At 38.3% G+C, this 21,016-nt stretch overlaps 2 protein-coding genes across 7 annotated transcripts; both read left to right on the plus strand.

Moving 5' to 3' along the window:
• Positions 1–585: 585 nt before the first annotated feature.
• On the plus strand, positions 586–17,968 carry LOC132862687 (T-cell surface antigen CD2-like). 5 transcript variants are annotated; one of them, XM_060894883.1, is made up of 7 exons: positions 586–919; positions 1,927–2,015; positions 2,576–2,670; positions 16,412–16,690; positions 16,855–17,085; positions 17,200–17,361; positions 17,718–17,968. In XM_060894883.1, exons 3-7 carry the CDS (start codon positions 2,613–2,615, stop codon positions 17,849–17,851), a joined length of 864 nt encoding a protein of 287 aa, XP_060750866.1. In that variant the 5' UTR covers positions 586–919; positions 1,927–2,015; positions 2,576–2,612; the 3' UTR covers positions 17,852–17,968. The 5 variants fall into 5 exon arrangements, with proteins under 5 accessions (XP_060750866.1, XP_060750858.1, XP_060750883.1 ...); XM_060894875.1 differs by lacking the exon at positions 1,927–2,015; XM_060894900.1 differs by lacking the exons at positions 1,927–2,015; positions 16,412–16,690; positions 16,855–17,085; positions 17,200–17,361; positions 17,718–17,968 and adding exons at positions 2,977–3,255; positions 3,451–3,678; positions 3,827–3,970; positions 5,361–5,499.
• LOC132862713 (uncharacterized) lies at positions 5,424–14,909 on the plus strand. 2 transcript variants are annotated; one of them, XM_060894922.1, is made up of 6 exons: positions 5,424–5,551; positions 12,872–12,933; positions 13,046–13,324; positions 13,491–13,721; positions 13,852–13,971; positions 14,565–14,909. In XM_060894922.1, the coding sequence occupies exons 1-6, from the start codon at positions 5,478–5,480 to the stop codon at positions 14,699–14,701; spliced, it is 903 nt and encodes a 300-aa protein (XP_060750905.1). In that variant the 5' UTR covers positions 5,424–5,477; the 3' UTR covers positions 14,702–14,909. The 2 variants fall into 2 exon arrangements, with proteins under 2 accessions (XP_060750905.1, XP_060750897.1); XM_060894914.1 differs by lacking the exon at positions 5,424–5,551 and having other exon boundaries at positions 12,724–12,933.
• Positions 17,969–21,016: the final 3,048 nt, after the last annotated feature.

Here is a 21,016-nt window from a genome sequence, read left to right on the forward strand (position 1 = left end):
GACAGCTGGAAGAAGATTCCAAAAGAAAAGAAGATTATAATGCATTATGTGTTATGATGTTTTATTTTCAGAATGTTCAAGAAAAATTCGGAAATGCTTTTCTTTTTATTATAATCATGTATTCTCATGTAATAGAGTTGATTAGATTAATATTGTTTATTTTACTGTAAACTTTCTTGTAGTAAACGCTTATAAAGCTTACTGTGTATTATCACTAGGGAGTATCCGCACGCAAAGTGTTTCAAGGCCTGCTGTTGAAATGAAGCTTTCTGTGTATCCGTGGGGAGTGACCTACACGTGTAGTGTTTTATAGCTCGCTGTCAAATTATATGGCGGGAGAAAGCTTCACAGCCTGATAAGTTGCAGGAAGTATGACCATATTAGCAGTGCACACAGAGTCGCTCGCGAGTTATGTTTGGGAAAACGAGAAGTGTTTTTGAAATAATATGGTAGCCGTCTAAAAGGCACAAAGCCAATCAAACTGGCCACGGTAAAAAAAAAAAAGTATAAAAGCCCGCCTTGAATCACATTGTGTGTGCATTCTATTGTAGACAGCCTTAGTGCATGTTATACTGTAGGTGCATCAGGGAACAAACGCAAGTTTACACTTGGAGAGTGTTTCTTGGTTTGTTATAATCTTTGCATCTTAATACTTTCTAATTCTAGTACTGTTTGATTATTTGAAGGAAGATTTTATTTGTAACTTTTTCTTTTTATTTTACATATATTACACACACCTATCTGTATTACACTACTTTTAATAAAAACAAGGCCTCCCATTGTGAGGATCCTGAAAAGACAAAAAGGTATAAGTCTGCCTCCTTCACTTAAAGATTCAAACAATAGATTAAGTAGAAGACCTTGGAGAGGAGCCTTTGTTAGAAGACCGAAGGGACTTCGAAGGACCCCTGCGTTCAAGGTAAGACCAACTTTGTTAGTTGATCTTGTGTTTCCAACACGACTCCGTGGCTGTTAGGACACATTCCTTAGCGGGGGCGCGCAGGGCTTCCTACACAATCCGAAAACACATGTCGCTAAGGGACAAGTATACGACAGTATAATTACATCAATACGAGTTTGTGAACAATATAAACGAAGTGGGATTTGTCAATGGTGAAGGAAATAAACAAACAAGGCCTGTCATTCATTCAGGACAGGAGATACTCTATGAAGAGAATCTAGCACTTAGGAGAATTTTTATATCTGTGCACGACGCATTATTTCAGTTTAGAGAAATGGAGTGTGGGATGTGAAGGAGCTTATCAATGTTTGGACATAGTGTGAACAAGACTACAGAAGGATCTCTGCTAAAATGTATCTCCCATAATGTATCACCCAAACATTAAGTGCGTACAGTTAGAATTAAAAATACAGATGTGGATGTTTTATGGATATAACAATATAACATTTTTTTTTTTAAATTACGCATTTACTGTATTTAACATTTTTTAATTTTTGCAGAAATGCATCATGATCAGGATGTTGCACTAGTACAAGGTCTATGACTGATGGCTGTTGTTGTTGATGTTGTTTATATATATAATTGTCGCTTTGTGGACTGGACAATGCCAATTTTAATAAATAATAATAATAATAAAACTTTTCTTTTGAAAACTTGTTTTTATTTTTTTTTTCTTCATTTTAAATAAACGCCCTGACTGAATAAAACAACGTATTCATAATATTTAAAAAAGACAACCAATGGCGCCGACTACTGGTGCAAAGGATGTAATTGCAGAAACTGTCGCTGACCGAGTCAGTAAAAGAATCTAAAGGAATCTTGTAGGTGAAAGGAATCGAATCCTGGAATGAATCATAACAGAGTATCCTACAGCATCAGTGATGCAGTTTCCAGCATTTAAGGTGGAATGAAAAATTCTAATAAAAAAATCTAGTAAAATATAACGGATCTAACAATAATAAAAGCAGAAAACCCCGAGATGATGCAGTGGGTGGAGGTGAAATGACCTAAAGCTGTAAACACAGAACAGAAGCCAAAGCATCAGTACAGAAAGGTAGGTAATGACGTCGAGACTAAATAGAATTAAGTCACATTCATACGTCTGTTTCGTTGTAGAAATGAAGTGTTCTGTGTTGTCAGGTTGCTATTTTGATGCAATCATGCGTGATTGTTTTTGAGGACATTTCACAGATTAATCTCTAAACATATTCAGCCAGCATTACGTATTTACTAATGGAAAGGGAGGTGATGTGCTGCACATACACGTGACGTGGAAAACACACGTATTGCTTTTTAGATGTATTTCTTTTCATGTGCAGAATAATAATAATAAGCTCGTATACATGTTTTTTGGCTCAGGCCATGAATTTTCTATTAACTATTAATCTTGTATAGTAAGCAATTTGAAAAAAGTAAATAAACAAATAAATAAATAAACAAATAAATAAACAAATAAATAAATAAAGTGTAAAGCACCACTAGGAGGTGCTTTATGGCTATGATTACTTTTGTGTTTGTTTTTTTTTTGTATTTTTTTATATATACAGTATATCTTGTTAATAAGATTAAGTTTAAAAGCAAGTGGCACCATTTGTTTTTTTTTTATTATTTCAGAATAAGGCATTTGTCACTGGATCTCTTTAAAATCAAGATGAACACCAGCATCACTGTCACATCCCTGTGTTTCCTTACTCTGTTTTCATTAATGGGTAAGTTAAGATTTTCTGTGTTTCAAAAATCACTGTATTGTTTTTTATTGCACTGTATTGTTTTTATCACACTGCTCTTTTTGCTCTAATTTCTAGATTTATTTTTATTTATATAAATGAATACAGAGATTTTAAGTAGTTAAATCTGAGTCTTCCATAATATTACATAAACTGAATGTTTTCATGTATGTTTGTCCTTGAGGTTGTGATTATTATTTCAAACTGTACAAATGGTTTCTGGAAACCATTCATCAGAATGTCATACTGTATTTTTTTTATTATTTAAAATGACTTTTTTATCTGCAGACTGTAGCACATGTGACATTAATAAATTAGAAGGTGAGACCCTCAGCTTTAAACTGACTGACAGTTCACTTAAGGATAATGATCGATTCACTATTAAAAAAGACAATCAAGTGTTAGTGCCCAAAAGGAATAGGAAACAAGAAGGACCAGGGATCGTGGAAAATAACTTCATGAAGTTCCCAGATGTGAAATTGAGTGATGCTGGATCATACACTGTTGAGGTTTTTGATGGACAAGGCAAGAACTTAAACTCATACACAAAAACCGTCTGTGTTTATGGTAAGATATTTGGAATTAAAAATGTTTTTTTTTTTACTCATAACAAAAGTTGATATCTTACACAATATCTACATGCAACAGTATTTAATTTGAACACAATTTGATAGTTTCTTATTAAAAATACTTAAATATGATTTCAAATACAGAATACAGCCTCTAATTATTCTCATGACACTGTCTGTCCTTATTTACCAGCAAACGTCCCAAAGCCAAGAGTGAATGTTACATGTCAGGATGGAAAGATCACCTTTATATGTGATGTTGAAGACAGTAAAGATCTATCTTTCACCTGGGAAAAAAATTGGGAAGATTTCAAGACAAATGCAAAAGTTTTAACAAATGTTGAGGCGGACAAATCAAATTATACATGTACTGCCCAGAATCCAGTTCATAATAATACAAGTGATTCAGTAGAAGCATCATGTAAGTATTTTTCATGAATTTTCATTTTGTAACTTAAATACTTATTCTCCTGATTTGATTCTATACGATCTTATTGATGGAATATATATATATATATATATATATATATATATATATATATATATATTATTATTGTAATGTTGCCCAGGTGACAAAAACACGCTCTTTGGCTTTGACCTTCGGATTATGGTGAGCATTTTAGCTGGTGGAGGAACTCTCGTCCTGATATTGATTATTGTGCTGGTGACACTTTCCTGCCGTCCATGGAGACGCAAAGATAAACATCATCGAGGTAAATTCACTCTTAGATTTTGTGAAATGATCAGTGAAAAATATAAAAATATTAGAAAATGTAGTAAATATTTAGAAAAATATTTCCAGCTTTTCTGTTTAAGTCATGCAAGCCATTAAATATTAAATCAGATTTCTCTTTACAGTTTTTGCAAGAGAGTAAAACTGTCATGTATGTCTCTTCTCAACATCCTGTTTTAAAGGAGCTTCATCCAAATTTGGATTAGGTTTCTTTGCATTTACGTTTACATTCGAACATTTTTAATCTTTGATACAGCTATTCTCACCCGTGTACGCAAAGCTCCACCCACATTACCTCTGGTGGTCAGTCGAGTTCATATAGAGTCAGCATTAGAGAGGATTGTCATGACATTCCTGTCAATGATAGCCTAGGCTTTTTAAATTAATAATGGAATTATCCTTGTTTTGCTATGTAGAAATATATTAACTATCCAGTTAAATAGACATAGTTAAACCCCTCTGCATTTGTAGCTACTAAAAAGAAGGTTCTGAGATTAAATACGGATCGCCACCTTGCCATTACTAGGCCCTTTAACAAGGCCCCTAACCCTCAACTTTATAAGTGAGGTCAGCGGAGGTTGCTCTGGATAAGGGCGCCTGCCCAAACAATTAAAAGTCAAAAGTCAAACAATTAAAATGTAGTGGCATTAAATATTAAGCATATATTATGTTGAACTACTGATTATTTATCCAATCAGAAGATAAAGATAATGTTGCAGAGTTCACTGTATAAATTTTAGTTAATGTTCACATCAAGCATGAGAATAGGGAACATGTGATCTTGGGGACGTTGACTGTGGCATGGTCGTTGTTGCAGATCATCATGCATGCATGAGTTTACACAGAATAATATGAAGCTTTCAGTGTGATACAGTTCTGCAGGTGAAAACAGCTTGTTGATGGAAAAAGGTCAAGAAAACCACTTCTGGTATTTCTGTTCAAATATCTGTCATATGTCATAGCTTTCTGGTGTTATATATGTAATATTTTATATATGTACAGTAATCCTTCTCAAAGTTCTAATATTAATAAGGAAAATGACTTATGCTGATTTATGAGAATGGTCAAGAGTGCCTTTGCTGTACTTAGTAATTAGGTTTCATGAGATTTTCAGGTGCCTGCACTATCAGTGTTAGCTAGCTAGCATCATTAACTAATTTCTGTGTAAGTAAGTTTTTTTTTTAATAATGGGACCATGCTACCAATGATGATTTATTGATTATTATTTATCAAAATAAACCGTCTGAAGCAAAAAATATGAAGGCCATTGAATCAGATGTTGGTTAACAGTCACCTATAGTTGGCTGGGACTGTATTAGTGAGTAGGCAAAAGTTGCTTTTCTAATAATAAGTCCTGTATCGTTTCCCAGTTCCAGATCAACACGTCTTAACGGACCCACTTCCAGCCGAGAGCTCTTGATCACCTATGTTCTGTACCGGCTCTATGCTCATCAGGTCGCCGCTGTAATCCATAGGCCCATGGGAAGATGGATGAGGCAGGAACATACCCTCGCTTGGACTCCAGTTCATCACATGCACGCAAACACATTCACACCTCTGGGTAATTTATCTTAAGCAATACACCTGTGATGTGATGTGTGTTTACTATGTAGAATAGCATCATTATATAGCAGATGCTTACCATTATTTATTTTAAAAAGCAGATTCTTCTAATGTTTGAGATATTTAACAGTATTTTTCATATTTTCCCTCATAATCTTGTGTATTCTGTTCATTTGATTTCTATGCTTTACTTTGTAAGGAAGAGCCAGTGCAATTCTAGTTTTCCTGCCAAAATGGTAAAAAATTGCAGCTGTGGATGAATATTTTTGTGTCACAGATGGTGTTTTTAAGGCTAAATAGATCATGGCTATCAAAAAAAATAGTCAGAAAAAGTAAAATAATCGTATTTTTAAGTTTACACGGATTACACTGGGTATTGCAAACAGCCAAAACAGACACACATTAAGATGAATGCATTAAGTTGACATTTTGACTCTTTTTTCTTACTTTTATATTCTTATTATGTTATCATCATATTCTGCTCTTTTGACATCTCTGTTCCTTTGTAGATATAAAGTTATGTGTATGTGTGTATAAGTTAAATAAAGCTTTATTCGACCTCATTTCCAAACACAGGACCGTTTTTATCAGTACAGACCACTAGGGATGCTCCGATCGATTTGGCTGAAGATCGGTATCGGCCGATAATCACATTTTATGACTCGATCGGTATTAAACTTGGCCGATCTTAGGAACCGATCGCAATTGATGACGTCAATGCGTGAGGACGTAGACGATGAGTGGGGACGTAAATGTTTTGGCGCCGCAGTCATGTCATCGCCGGTGTGGAATTACTATGACGTTTCGAGAAACAATGAAAAATTCGCTATTTGCCGTTTATGTTTCAAAGAAATCTCACATGGAGGCGCATTGTCCAAAACATTTAATACAACAAACCTCATTCGGCACTTAAGAACGAGCCTCCGCAAGTCGTATGGCGAATACGAAAAACTGGCAAATGCAAAAAAGCCACCAGCCTCTGTCAGTCACAGAAGACATTGGATTTAAACGCCTAATTGCACATCTTGAACCACGATATAAACTGCCACGGCGCAAATATTTTACTGATGTTGCTCTCCCAGAGTTGTATCAAATCGTCTACAGCCACATAAACAGTATACTTCACGAAAATGTGACCGTGGTGAGTTTAACTACTGACATTTGGAGCTCTAGCGTATTACCTACAGTATGTCCATGTTAAGTTTGACAGCGCAGTGGATTACCGAAGACTTTGAAAAGAGGCAAGTGATTCTCCACTCCCAGGAATTTCCTGGCTCACACACTGCTGGGGCTTTAGTCGCTAAATACAAAGAAATGTTGCAGACTTGGAACATACCTGAATAAAAAGTGCATGTCGTATTACGCGATAATGCGAAGAATATAGAAAAGGCCACGAGAGACTGCAATTTAAGCAGCGTGCCGTGCATGGCACACACTCTCCATGTAGTGGTTCGCGAGGGAGTCCTGTCAAAACAGGCAATCGGTGATGCTGTGGCTGTTTGCCTGCGCATTGTGGGGCATTTCATTTTACTTTAAAAATATAACAAAAATATAACAAAGGCAACATTTATAGTAACCAAGCTTGCAACATGTCTTTATCTGAAAAAAAGTTAAGGGTGATCAGAGAGTTTACATATCGGTTATATAAACTTGAAGCATCAGAATCGGCACTGGTATCGGCCGATCACCATGACAAAAAATCGGTACTCGGTATCGGTGGCAAAAATCCTGATCGGAGCATCAAGCATCAGGATTGGAGCATCCCTACAGACCACTAACTATGACTGACATGTAAAACTACAAGCAACACAGTATACACTCTTCTCAGTGCATTATACACAACATAATATCTACTTTATTCAGAACAAAGCTCCGTCATGCAGTTATCCATTCAGACAACAACATGACTGATGTCCATGACTGTGGCCGAGGCATGGCTTCTGATGCCAGATGGCCTGTGTGGGGATTTCAGACACTGCTGATCTGGGATTTTTACACGCTATATTCTGTCTGGTAGATCAAATGAACATAGGTTAGTTGACAAAGAATCACAATCTAATTTAAGGAAAGATTTGACCATGTTTAATAAAAGTGAAAGTTTCATCTTTTTCAAAATCTTATGTTCGTCTGCAGTCAATGACAAATTGCAAAAGTTAAGTTCAAAAGGTAGTTAAATAATTAAAATAGATTAAAATGCCATAAGTCAAATAATTCTGTTAATACCATAAGTCAAATAATGGCATTAACAGAAGACAAGAAAATAAAAATAAGATACAATAATATAGCTTGAATATGTATAAAAATATAGTGGGTTATGGAGAGACACAGTGGAATTTGCAGTAAAAATAAATAGCCAAAATATAAAGAAGTAACATCTAAATACGTGCTATGTTGGTATAAATGGAATGAGTATGAATCTATAATGATTTATTGCTGCTATAAAGTGCAAATGTTCATTGTAGTGCAATCCAGACTGAAATGTGTAAAAGGTCCAGCTGAGGTAGTTGGTATGACATAAGTCCAAGCTCTAGGTGTTGTCCTAGCCCAGATGACCTGTGTGAAGATGCTCCTCTTTATTTTCTCTGTGTTTGACTTCAGGGAGTGAAATCGCTCCCCTTTCCTGTTGGTATGGCTGAGGTCTTTCACGATCTTCCTCAGTCCAGCACTGCTTGCTTTAGATAGAGTCCAGCTCAGGGAGCTCAGTGGGGACGCTCAGTACGCTCAGCTGATCGCACCACCCTCTGGAGAGCTCATCGGCCCTGCTTGATGCTGTTCCCAAACTATTCTGTGATGCTTCTCATCAGGATGCTCTCAGTGATGCAGGTGTAGAAGGTTCTTAGCACTTTGGAGACCAGTTTAAAGTCTTTTAAGCATCTGGAATGGTAAAGATGCTGCCAGGCCTCCTTCTGCACCACAGTGTTAATGTCTCAGGACCATGTCAGATCCTGTGTGATCAGAGAGGTTCATATAAACTTATTATCATATTAATGTAACTAAAATAAGTCAGTAGGTTTTCTTTTAGCACATAAAGTACAGTTAAATGTAAATACTTTAATAATTAAATTCAAGTAGAAATCTTAAATGAAGATTATGTTGAGTACGATGAGCACAGAAACTACAGATTACTACAGGAATATCTACTGATCGTATCAGGGTTTTAGTCAGTGTTTTAATCTGTGAGATGCTAGTCTGTGTTTGTGTGTGTTACTACAGCTTATCTGTTACTAAAAATATTTTTAGCACCCTGCTGTGGTCAGTTTTTCAAGAACCACTCACAGTTCTACTTACAAATAAAAAGATCTGTATCACTTAACCCCTTAACACAAAATTTGTATCCAATTCAGTAAGCTATGCTTCAAATCTATGATCATAACTATTAGACTGGTAAACACATGAGAGATTTTAGTGTAATTAGTCAAATCTCCAGTTTTGGGATGTGTACAATTACTTCAGTAATAATTAATTTAAGGTGAAAGTCAATATAGTGAGCAAGACAATTTCAGATAAGAGAGTAAATAAGGTGTCTAGTAAAAAAATCACTAATTACTTTCATATTTCTTTTCCATAAGCTAAGCCCAGAATAATATTGTTCTGTAATTTTATATATTAACTATAATAACCATGACAGAAACCCAGTGGGTCAATGGTGGACTTTAAGGCTGGTGGAGTCTCCTGGGTTTGAAAAATTGTTGTGCCTGTAAACCTTATAGAAAATGCCTTGTAATTACAACATCAGGAAAGTGTAATGAGTCTGTCTGTGTTTCTGTCCTGTTTCTGTCTGCTGTCTTTCCCTGTGGCTAATTGTTTGCTCCGCCCACTCTTTGGTTTCCATGGACATTAATTGTACTCATTCATCTCCTCAGGTGTGTTGTCTTTGTCTTTGATTGTCTCTGCTTTGTCATTGGTTCCTGTCAGCTATATATACTCTGTTTGTTCACTTCCCTGGTGTTGGTCGTTTTTGCATGTTGGATGTTGGTGTGCCTGTTCCTGTTTCCTGTTTAGCCCTGTTTGTTGCCTTGTTCTGTCTGCCTGTCTGTTTAGCTGCATTTGTGTTTTGGATGATTAAAAACACTAAAATCTGCATTTGGATCCTCACTCGCCTGTGTCCTGCACCGGGACAGAACGACCAACCACAACATGGATCCAGCAAAAATTTTGTTTTGTGTTTGTCAAGACAATTCCCCAATCGAGGAGTTTTTGGACCTATGTAATCGGGTGGACTTCGGCGAGAAGGAGCTGAAGGACATCTTTCGGCATGGTTTGGAGGACGGGCTGCGCTACCTAGTGCCATTGGGCCGAGAGGTGGGGCCTTTCACGGACCTGGCCAACGTAGCGTTGCTCCTGGGCGGGTCCTCCCTAACCGTGCACAGGACAGAGTCGGACACCGGCCCTAAATATTTTTTGGGGGGGGGCAGTAGGCATCGGGGTCTGTGGGCTGCGGAGCCAGGCCAGCCACGGACGCCCGAGGCCCCTACGGTACCTCGGCCCGACCCAGGCCTGTGTACGCCGGTGACCGAACCCGTCCACATGGGTGCCAGACCGGAGAGTTCGGGCGAGGCCCGGGGGAACCGGCTGATCGCCAAGCTGGCGGACACCCCGATGGTGCCGGTTCGGGCGGCCGGCATCCCTACGGCACCGGCTGGAGCACCTAAGGCACCTGAAGCATCCGAACCCGCCGATGCACCTGAACCTACCGACGCACATGAACCTGCCGACGCGCCCGAACCCGCCGACGCGCCCGAACCCGCCGACGCGCCCGAACCCGCCGAAGAGCCCGGACCCGCCGAAGAGCCCGGACCCGCCGAACCCGCTGAGACACCGGATCCGACCGAACCGACCGGGACGATGGGACCGACCGGGTCAACCGAGTCAGCCGGACCGACTGGGTTGACGGAACCGACTGGGTTGACGGAACCGACCGGGTCGATGGGACCGACCGGGTCAACCGAGCCAGCCGGACCGACCAGGTCAACGGAACCGACCGGGTCAACCAAGCCAGCCGGACCAACCGGGTCAACGGAACCAGCCGAACCGACCAGGTCAACGGAACCGACCGGGTCAACCAAGCCAGCCGGACCGACCGGGTCAACGGAACCGACCGGGTCAACAGAACCAGCCGGGCCTACCAGGTCGACAGAACCAGCCGAACCGACCGGGTCGATGGAACCAGCGAGTATGGTTGCGCCCAAGCCCCGTAGACTCTCTGTCCTGCCTGAAGGGCTTGATACCGAATGGCTCTGCCTATCTGCTCTATCAGTCCCCAGTTTTGTCTCCCTGTCTCTGTCAATCTCTCCCTCTCCTGTCCATCCTTATAGGTTCAAAGCGCCTCCAGCACCACCCTGGCCTCCGGTCCTGCTCTGGTCGCTGGCTCTGCCTGCGGCACCACCCTGGCCTCCAGTCCTGCTCTGGTCGCTGGCTCTGCCTGCGGCACCACCCTGGTCTCCAGTCCTGCTCTGGTCGCTGGCTCTGCCTGCAGCACCACCCTGGTCTGCAGTCCTGCTCTGGTCGCTGGCTCTGCCTGCGGCGCCACCCTGGCCTCCGGTCCTGCTCTGGTCACTGGCTTTGCCTGCGGCACCACCCTGGCCTCCAGTCCCGCTCTGGTCGCTGGCTCTGCCGGCTCCGCCCTGGCCTCCTGCTCTGCCGGCACCGCCTTGGCCTCCTGCTCTGCCGGCTCCGCCCTGGCCTCCAGCTTCGCCGGCTCTGCCCTGCCCTCTGCCGCCACATAGACCTGGCCCGCCTTCCCGCCCCCTGTTCCGCCTCCGCTCCACCACCCTCCGGTTCTGCGTTGGAGTGTCTGGAATCCACTCCTAGGGGGGGGCTCTGTAATGAGTCTGTCTGTGTTTCTGTCCTGTTTCTGTCTGCTGTCTTTCCCTGTGGCTAATTGTTTGCTCCACCCACTCTTTGGTTTCCATGGACATTAATTGTACTCATTCATCTCCTCAGGTGTGTTGTCTTTGTCTTTGATTGTCTCTGCTTTGTCATTGGTTCCTGTCAGCTATATATACTCTGTTTGTTCACTTCCCTGGTGTTGGTCGTTTTTGCATGTTGGATGTTGGTGTGCCTGTTCCTGTTTCCTGTTTAGCCCTGTTTGTTGCCTTGTTCTGTCTGCCTGTCTGTTTAGCTGCATTTGTGTTTTGGATGATTTAAAAACTCTAAAATCTGCATTTGGATCCTCACTCGCCTGTGTCCTGCATCGTAACAGAAAGCAAGGCTGCTATATTACAATACAATAACAACTTAACAAAGTTATTAGTCACTGAGCTGAGATATATACATTTACAAAACAACGCACGGCTTTAACGAGAATAATCAGCGCCCTATAGAGGAGCAACTTCGCACCTGCAATTATTGAAGGTAGAACAACTATTTCTTGTTGGCGGAGGTAATCCTGCTCACATACCGCGATCAGCAATGACATAACCACTGACAGGTGAAGTGAATACCAATGATTATCTCATTATAGTGTGTTCTGTAAAGTTCAACTTTCAGTTCTTAAACTTAATATTTTGGAACCAGGAAAAAAGAGCAAGCATAAATGTATGAGTGATTTTCACAAGAGCCTAATTGTGATAGCTAATTTCACCAGATCTCAATCAAATCAAGCATTGGGATGTTCTGAACAAATAAGTCTGATCGAAGACAAAAACGTCTGTTTTTTTTTTGGATACTTTGAATATTGATCACGGATGTCATAAAGAAAAATCAGCAAAAAATTGACAATGATATAAAGATTAATAATCGCCCTATACATGAGTAATGTCGCATCTGCAATCATTTAAGGCTGAACAACAATTCCAGATGTATACTGTAAGAGTATAAACACATAGATGAGCACTAGGCAAGTAAAGTAGGGCTGGTAAAGAAGTCAAGAAAAAATAACTCGGAGTTCTATAAAAAAAAAATATATATATATATATATATATAGACTCTATGTTTCAGTATCTTTAGTTGGTACCATCATGAACTAAAAATCCATTTAGACCCAAGTTTCTTTGTAGAAAGGAAGTACCTGTGGGTATGCTACTGTTGATTAATTTCACACTTCTCAGATATTTAAGCTACCTTTTCAACTAGAACGACTTGTTTCCTGTTGGACAGGTTTATGTACTGTACACACAAGTGACACATTCAGACACAGAAGTATTTCCTTATCGTTTCCATATCATAAACTTTTACCGAAAGCAAAGCTCATCTAAAGGTGGAGACATTCTGCCATGTTAAGTTTAAGTTACACCTCCTGTCCTGCCTGTTGCATTAGTAGACCTCTAGCTCAAAACAGAAACCTGAAACTCTTTCATCCATTTGAAATCTTTTTCAGAAGAAAGATGTACACCGATGTCAGTGTTGCTGTCCTGTTCCTTTGTTTCTTTACATTATCATGTAAGTCTTTGCTTTTCAAGTAGTGTTTTTTTGCCATTTGAATTGAATTTCAATTGAATTTCAATTGTATTTTATTTATGAATTAAAATGTCTGTACAATTTTTATCTGCAGACTGCAGCACATGTGACATTAATAAATTAGAAGGTGAGACCATCAGCTTTAAACTGACTGACAGTTCACTTATGGATGATGATAGATTCACTATTAAAAAAGACAATCAAGTGTTAGTCCGTAAAAGGAATAGGAAACAAGAAGGAGCAGGGATCGTGGAAAATAACTTCTTAAAGTTCCCAGATGTGAAATTGAGTGATGCTGGATCATACACTGTTCAGGTTTTTGATGAACAAGGCAAGGACTTAAACTCATACACAAAAACCGTCTGTGTTTATGGTAATATATTTGGAATTAAATATGCTATTTTTTACTCATATCTACATGTAACAGTATTTAATTTAAACACGATTCTCAATAGTTCCTATTAAAAATACTTAAATATGATTTCAAATACAGAATACAGCCTCTAATATACATGATGCTGTCTGTCTTTATTTACCAGCAAAAGTCCCAAAGCCAAGAGTGAATGTTACATGTAAGGATGGGAAGATTGACTTCATATGTGATGTTGAAGACAGTAAAGATCTATCTTTCACCTGGGAAATAAATGGAGAAGATTTCAAGACAAACGCAAAAGTTTTAACAAATGTTGAGGCAGACACTGTTCCAAAGTATACATGTACTGCCCAGAATCCAGTTCATAAAAATACAAGTGATTCAGTAGAAGCATCATGTAAGTATTTGTCATGAACTTTTATTTCAAGCACGTTCTATAAGGAACTTAAATATTTATCTCTTGGCATGATCTGTGAATATGATCAGAACCTCGCTGATGAAAGATAATGGTTGATTTTTTTTACCAGGTTTGTTTGGCTTTGACCGTGGGGTTATGTACTGCATAGCTGTTGGAGGATCTTTTGTACTGTTTGTGATGGTGACTGTTGTCTGCTATTCCTGTAAACTCAGAGCGAGACAAATGCGAGGTACGTTCACTTTTTCTTAAATGATTAGTAGGCATTAAGTGAACAGTCAGGTTTTAAAGTTGTAAAGATCAGAGCAACTTTGACAAAGGTCAAATTGTGATGAATTAATAACTGGGTCAGAGTGTCTCTAACACGGATGGTCATGTGGAGAGTTCCTGGTATGCAGTGGTTACTGCTAGCACATGAAAACTTGAAAACTTAAAAAGTAATAATAATTGTTGTCTCTGAACTTTTCTTAGAATATTATCTTCAAACAGAGTTCTTTAGACTGATTTTATTCTTAGTCTTTGACCTAGTAAACCAGTAACAATGTATTTATTGATAAAGTCTTCAGTAAATTGCTCTAAAATGTAGTAAAATGTAGTAGCTGACAATCGTTGTCTAAAGAATTACAACCAGTAAACTAGTGACAGTGTCCAGAGTGCCCAAAGCTCATAGATGCCTGTAGAGAGTGAAGGCTAGCCTGTCTGGTCAGATCCCACAGAAGAGCTACTGTTGCACAAATGATTAAAATAAATTGCTATAATTGTATTACCATATTATTTAACAAAGGATAAATATTTGTAATGATAAATCCTGTGTCTTTTTCCCAGATAAACAAAAGTTTGAACTGTACATCAACACCTCTCAGTCTTGTAGTGATCAAAATGCGGACCAAACAGCACAAGGTCAATCTGCAACTGTGGAAATCTATGATAATATTTCTGCCAGAGAAGTAGCTCAAGTCTAATATAAGACAAAATCTAAACCCAGAAACCAGAAGATGGATTAGTAAATAAAAGTCAGGTGTGATATCCAGTTCTTATTGTATAGACGTGTGTATGGAGTTACTCCTTGAATTTTATTTATTGTTTACATGACTAGTAATTGAACTGTACTTAAAAAAAATATTTACTTGTCATCTGTAGTTAAATAAAAACTGTTTGAAGACTTTGCCACTTTTATGGTTGTATTATTTGTGTAGATCGCACCAAACCACATTTCAGTTAATATTTATTTCAAAACCTCATAAACAGAAATGAATGAAATGCAAATTAAAGTCACAATTGCACCGTAACACGATGGGACACAGTCACCACAGCACAGTATGACTCACAATATACAAATCTTAAAAAGAAAAAAAACAAACAAACAACGAAAAACTTTGTTAAAAGTTTGAGGAAAACAGGGCTCAAAGGAGCGGCCACGTCGTCCTTAGGCCAGCCCCAATAAATGCACGATCCTCCACCCCAAAGTAAACAATTGTAAAAGTAAACAAAGTAAACCATTTTTTTTTTTTTTTGCTTTATAAATGACTTCAAACTTTATTGTTCTGTTTTGTGTAATTGTAGATATGATGTATAAGGTAGCACCCTTCTCCTTTTCCTTTTGTTTGTTATAATTTTGTTCTTGTCCTCTGGCATTGTTATTTCTTTTATTTTAGTTGCTGTGTATTTGTACTTTAAAGAATATATCTCGTTGTATTGTTGGTTTATGGCATTATTAAAAAAATAATAATAATAAAAAAAAAGTAAACCAGAAGATGTCAGTTAAAACAATCACAGAAACCAGACGGCAACAGCAGAAGTCCTGTTAAATAGTTATAATCCGATATTGTTCGCTCGGCACGCAGCGGAGAAAGAACCGAGCTGCAATAATAATCGCCCAGGATGAAAGGGAGAATCCAAATTCGGATAGATGAGTTTTACAATCAGTTCACCGCTCTGGATACGCAGCCTTCAAATAACCCCCTGTTAAACTGAAGTATAGGGACTGCACATTACTCGAATACTTTGAATATCGATCACGGATGTCATAAAGAAAAATCAGCAAAAAACCTACAATGATATAAAGATTAATCATCGCCCTATACATGAGTAATGTCGCATCTGCAATCATTTAAGGCTGAACAACAATTCCAGACGTACAGTATAAGAGTATAAACACATAGATGAGCACTAGGCAAGTAAAGTAGGGCTGGTAAAGAAATCAAGAAAAAATAACTCTGAGTTCTACCTTTAGTAAGCTACCTTTTCAACTCAAATGACTTGTTTCTTGTTGGAAAGAGTTGACGTACTGTACACACAAGTGGCACATTCAGACACAGAAGTATTTCCTTATCGTTTCCATATCATAAACTTTTACCGAAAGCAAAGCTCATCTAAAGGTGGAGACATTCTGCCATGTTAAGTTTAAGTTACACCTCCTGTCCTGCCTGTTGCATTAGTAGACCTCTAGCTCAAAACAGAAACCTGAAACTCTTTCATCCATTTGAAATCTTTTTCAGAAGAAAGATGTACACCGATGTCAGTGTTGCTGTCCTGTTCCTTTGTTTCTTTACATTATCATGTAAGTCTTTGCTTTTCAAGTAGTGTTTTTTTGCCATTTGAATTGAATTTGAATTGAATTTCAATTGTATTTTGTTCATGGATTAAAATGTCTGTACAATTTTTATCTGCAGACTGTAGCACATGTGACATTAATAAATTAGAAGGTGAGACCATGAGCTTTAAACTGACTGACAGTTCACTTAAGGATAATGATCGATTCACTATTAAAAAAGACAATCAAGTGTTAGTGCCCAAAAGAAATAGGAAACAAGAAGGACCAGGGATCGTGGAAAATAACTTCTTAAAGTTACCAGATGTGAAATTGAGTGATGCTGGATCATACACTGTTGAGGTTTTTGATGGACGAGGCCAGAACTTAAACTCATACACAAAAACCGTCTGTGTTTATGGTAAGATATTTGGAATAAAAATGCTTTTTTTTCATGCTTTTTTCATATTTACATGTAAAAGTATTTAATTCTCAATAGTTCCTATTAAAAATACTTAAATATGATTTCAAATACAGAATACAGCCTCTAATATACTCATGATGCTGTCTGTCTTTATTTACCAGCAAAAGTCTCAAAGCCAAGAGTGAATGTTACATGTCAGGATGGGAAGATTGACTTCATATGTGATGTTGAAGACAGTAAAGATCTATCTTTCACCTGGGAAAAAAATGGGGAAGATTTCAAGATGAATGCAAAAGTTTTAATAAATGTTGAGGCGGACACTGTTACAAAGTATACATGTACTGCCCAGAATCCAGTTCATAATAATACAAGTGATTCAGTAGAAGCATCATGTAAGTATTTGTCATGAACTTTTATTTCAAGCACGTTCTATAAGAAACTTGGCATGATCTGTGAATATGATAAGAACCTCATTGACGAAAGATTATGGTTGATTTCTTTAACAGGTTTAAAGACCAAGGCGAAAAATTCAAGTGATACATTGTTTGGCTTTGACCGTTGGGTTATGGACAACATCTTAGCTGCTGGAGGATCTTTTGCACTGTTTGTGATTGTGATGGTGACTGTTGCCTGCTGTTTCTGTAAATGCAGAGCGAGACAAATGCGAGGTATGTTCACTTTGTCCTAAATGATTAGTAGGCATTCTTTAGTCTGATTTTATTCTTAGTCTTTGACCTACTGTAGTAAACCAGTAACGATGTATTTATTGATAAAGTCTTCAATAAATTGCTCTAAAATGTAGTAAAATCTAGTAGCTGACAATCGTTGTCTAAAGAATTACAACCAGTAAACTAGTGACAGTGTCAAGAGTGCCCAAAGCTCATAGATGCCTGTAGAGAGTGAAGGCTAGCCTGTCTGGTCCGATCCCACAGAAGAGCTACTATTGCACAAATGATTAAATGATTACCATATTATTTAACAAAGGATAAGTATTTGTAATGATAAATCCTGTCTTTTTCCCCAGATAAACAAAATGTACTGTACATCAACACCTCTCAGTCTTGTAGTGATCAACATTTGAACCAAACAACACAAGGTCAGTCTGCAACAGTGGAAATTTATGATAATATTTCTGCCAGAGAAGTAGCTCAAGTCTAATATAAGACAAAATCTAAACCCAGAAACCAGAAGACGGATTAGTAAATAAAAGTCAGGTGTGATATCCAGTTCTTATTGTATAGACGTGTGTATGGAGTTACTCTTTAAATTTTATTTATTGTTCACATGACTAGTAATTGAACTGTACTTAAAAAATACTTTACTTGTCATCTGTAGTTAAATAAAAACTGTTTGAAGACTTTGCCACTTTTATGGCTGTATTATTTGTGTAGATCGCACCAAACCACATTTCAGTTAAAAGACACGGGCTTCATTACTTTAACATATTTTAGGCTATAGAGTCAACAACAAAAGTAAATATAATAAATCTGTGAAATTTATGTGCAAAATAATTTATCTGTGTTTTATTTTACACTAATTAATTATTAGCCAGTTTTTAAAATGCATGCCTGTGGAAATCTTATAATGTTTTTCTTTTATAAAAATGGGCACAATAACCCTCCTACATAACTTTTTAAGCAAACTTTCTGGTTTCATGTCCTGTTATGAAGTGGGGGGAAAGTCAGCAGTAGCTGAAGTGGTGGTTGCAATGGTTTTGCGAGGAAATGAGAGAGAGAGAGGTAAAAGTGATGAGAAGGGGGAAAAGATAAATAGGATGACCAAAGAAAGAGACTTTGTAAGAGAGACGGAAAGAGATGGAGAGTAAAGATAAGAGGGAAGAGATAAAGTGAATGGGAGAGAGATGAAGAGAGTTAACGAGAGAGAGACAGTGCAAGAGAGAGGGAGAGAGATAAAAAGAGTGAGCATAAGAGAGAGAAATGAAGAGAGTGAACAAGAGAGAGAGGGAAAAGGTGAATAGAGTGAACAAAAAAAGAAAGACTGCACAAGAGAGTGGGAAAGAGATGAGGATGAAAGAGACAGAGAGAGAGGGGGGGAGAGAGAGAGAGAGAGATGGATGAATAGGGTGAACAAAAGAGAGAGAGACTGCAAGAGAAAGAGAAAGAGATGAAGAGAATTAATAAGAGAGAGATTTTTTTTAGAACCATTTTCTTTTACACAAGTTGTCGTCATTGTATTCTTTCCACATCTTTATACAAATATATCTGCAAATATTATTTCTCCATTAAAAATTTAAATTAATTAACCGGCCTTTTTTCAATTTTGTTTGTTCCATATGAAAAACCAAAAATACAAATCTGCTCACTGAAATGTTCATCAAAAGATGATAACAGGCTATACAGCATATCAAACAACCTTGTCAATCGACCACAGTTCAGAAAACAATGAAACATTCTCTCAAAAATTCTCTCAATGTAAGGTTTATATATGTAATAAGTAATAAGGATTAACACAAAAGCGTTCACTGCAAGAACACCATGCAGAAATCTCTAATGTTAATCACCAGCATTCTTGGCCAACATCACTATTTCCACCTATTGCCACCATGATGTCATCAGCATAAGCTGAGAGGTGTAAGTGTAAAATATCTACAGCTAGCTTCACACCTGTTAACTGTTTTCTTAGTTTACATAGCATGGGTTCAAATGTCAAAGAGTGCAGCATTCCAGACATTGCACAGACTTTGCCTTACAGTATTTCACATTTTACAGAAAAGGGGGCACTTAAGCCACAGTTATCTCAATAAAGCACCTTGATCATGGCAATAAAACTTAGAGAGAACCCTAAAGCCTGAAGAACATTCCACAGGTGCTGGTGCACCACCTGATCAAATGCCTTTTCTTGGTCTAGAGAAATCAGACCATACTTTATGGCTAATGAACTAGAGATGTCCAAATAGTCTCAAATCAATCAAATATCATGCATAAATAATCTGATAGGAATACAGTATGATTGATAATTATGCACCACTTGGTCAATTACTTTTCTTAGTCTATTTGCCTTTGACAAGAGTTTATAATCAGTACACAGCAGAGTTACTGGCAGGGCCGGCCTTGGCCAATTTGCTGCCCTAGGCAAGATTTCACCTGGTGCCCCTGGAATCACAGACAATTGTGTTCTGATCATTTTGTTCATAAACTTACACAGAAACAAACTGCACAGCTTTGTCCTGTTTTTCTTTATTTTGAAACACACACAAACTATATAAAAAAACTATATCATGGAGACCTTGCTTTCCTTGCCTTTCTTACAGCAATAAAATATGTATAATAAATATATAAATAAAATATTTCTCAGGTAATAAAATACATATACATATATATTAATAAAAATAATAATTTGGGTGCACGGGCGCCCCTAGTGGTGGGCGGCGCCCTTAGCATTTGCCTATTCTGCCTATGTGCAGGGCCGGCCCTGCTTACTGGTCTCCAGTTCCTTTGCACAGATCCCCCTTTTTCGGTAGAAGAGTCAACACCGGCCTCCTGCAGCTTACAGGCAATGTCCCCCTGGTCATCACAGTTAGAAGATCCTCTCCTATAATGGACCAGAATGCCTTATGCCGCTAATGCCGCTAATGCCAGAATGCCGCTAGAAGACCATCAATGCCTGGAGACTTTCCATTCGTCATTTCTTGCAATGCTGCCTCCAGCTCTTGTGAAGTCAGTTGGTGTTTTATCTCCTCAGTTGTTTCCTGTGAAACTTGTGTTAGTTCACTGAGAATTGTTGTTCGACTGACAGGTCTCTGTTGTATTCAGACACATAGAGTTCTGAAAAGAAGTCCACTGCTCTTTACTTTATCTGCAGCAGATCAGTCAGTTCCTGTCCATCAGTGCTGTGAAGACAATGGATGAACCTGCTCTGACTGTTCATCTTTTCCAAGCTGAAGGAGAACTTGGAGGATGTGTCCATTTCTGTTGTGCATTGAAACTTTCACCTAATCAAAGCCTCCTGTGCTTTACTACCCAGCAGATCAACTAATAAACCCTTTTTGTTTTTGAGTGCCTGAATGTGGCCACAATCTCCTGTGGATTCACACAAAGCCTGGAGCTTCACGATGCCTATCTCTAGCACCTTGATTGATCAATTGAGGTCTTTGGTCACATTAAAGGTGTACTGATTACAGAATTGCTGGATTTAAATTTCCTTACATCCAGCACTGTTTCATCAAGATAAAATGTTCTTTCTCCAATGGCCATGTTTTGCAAAAAACATTCAGCATGGTTGTATTTTAATGCCAATATGCACTATATATCAACTTTTATGTTTATTCTGTTTATAAAAACATGCCAGTAAACAAGGAATAAT

Source organism: Tachysurus vachellii, chromosome 2 (assembly GCF_030014155.1).
Source record: "Tachysurus vachellii isolate PV-2020 chromosome 2, HZAU_Pvac_v1, whole genome shotgun sequence".
Taxonomy (NCBI): Eukaryota; Metazoa; Chordata; class Actinopteri; order Siluriformes; family Bagridae; genus Tachysurus; species Tachysurus vachellii.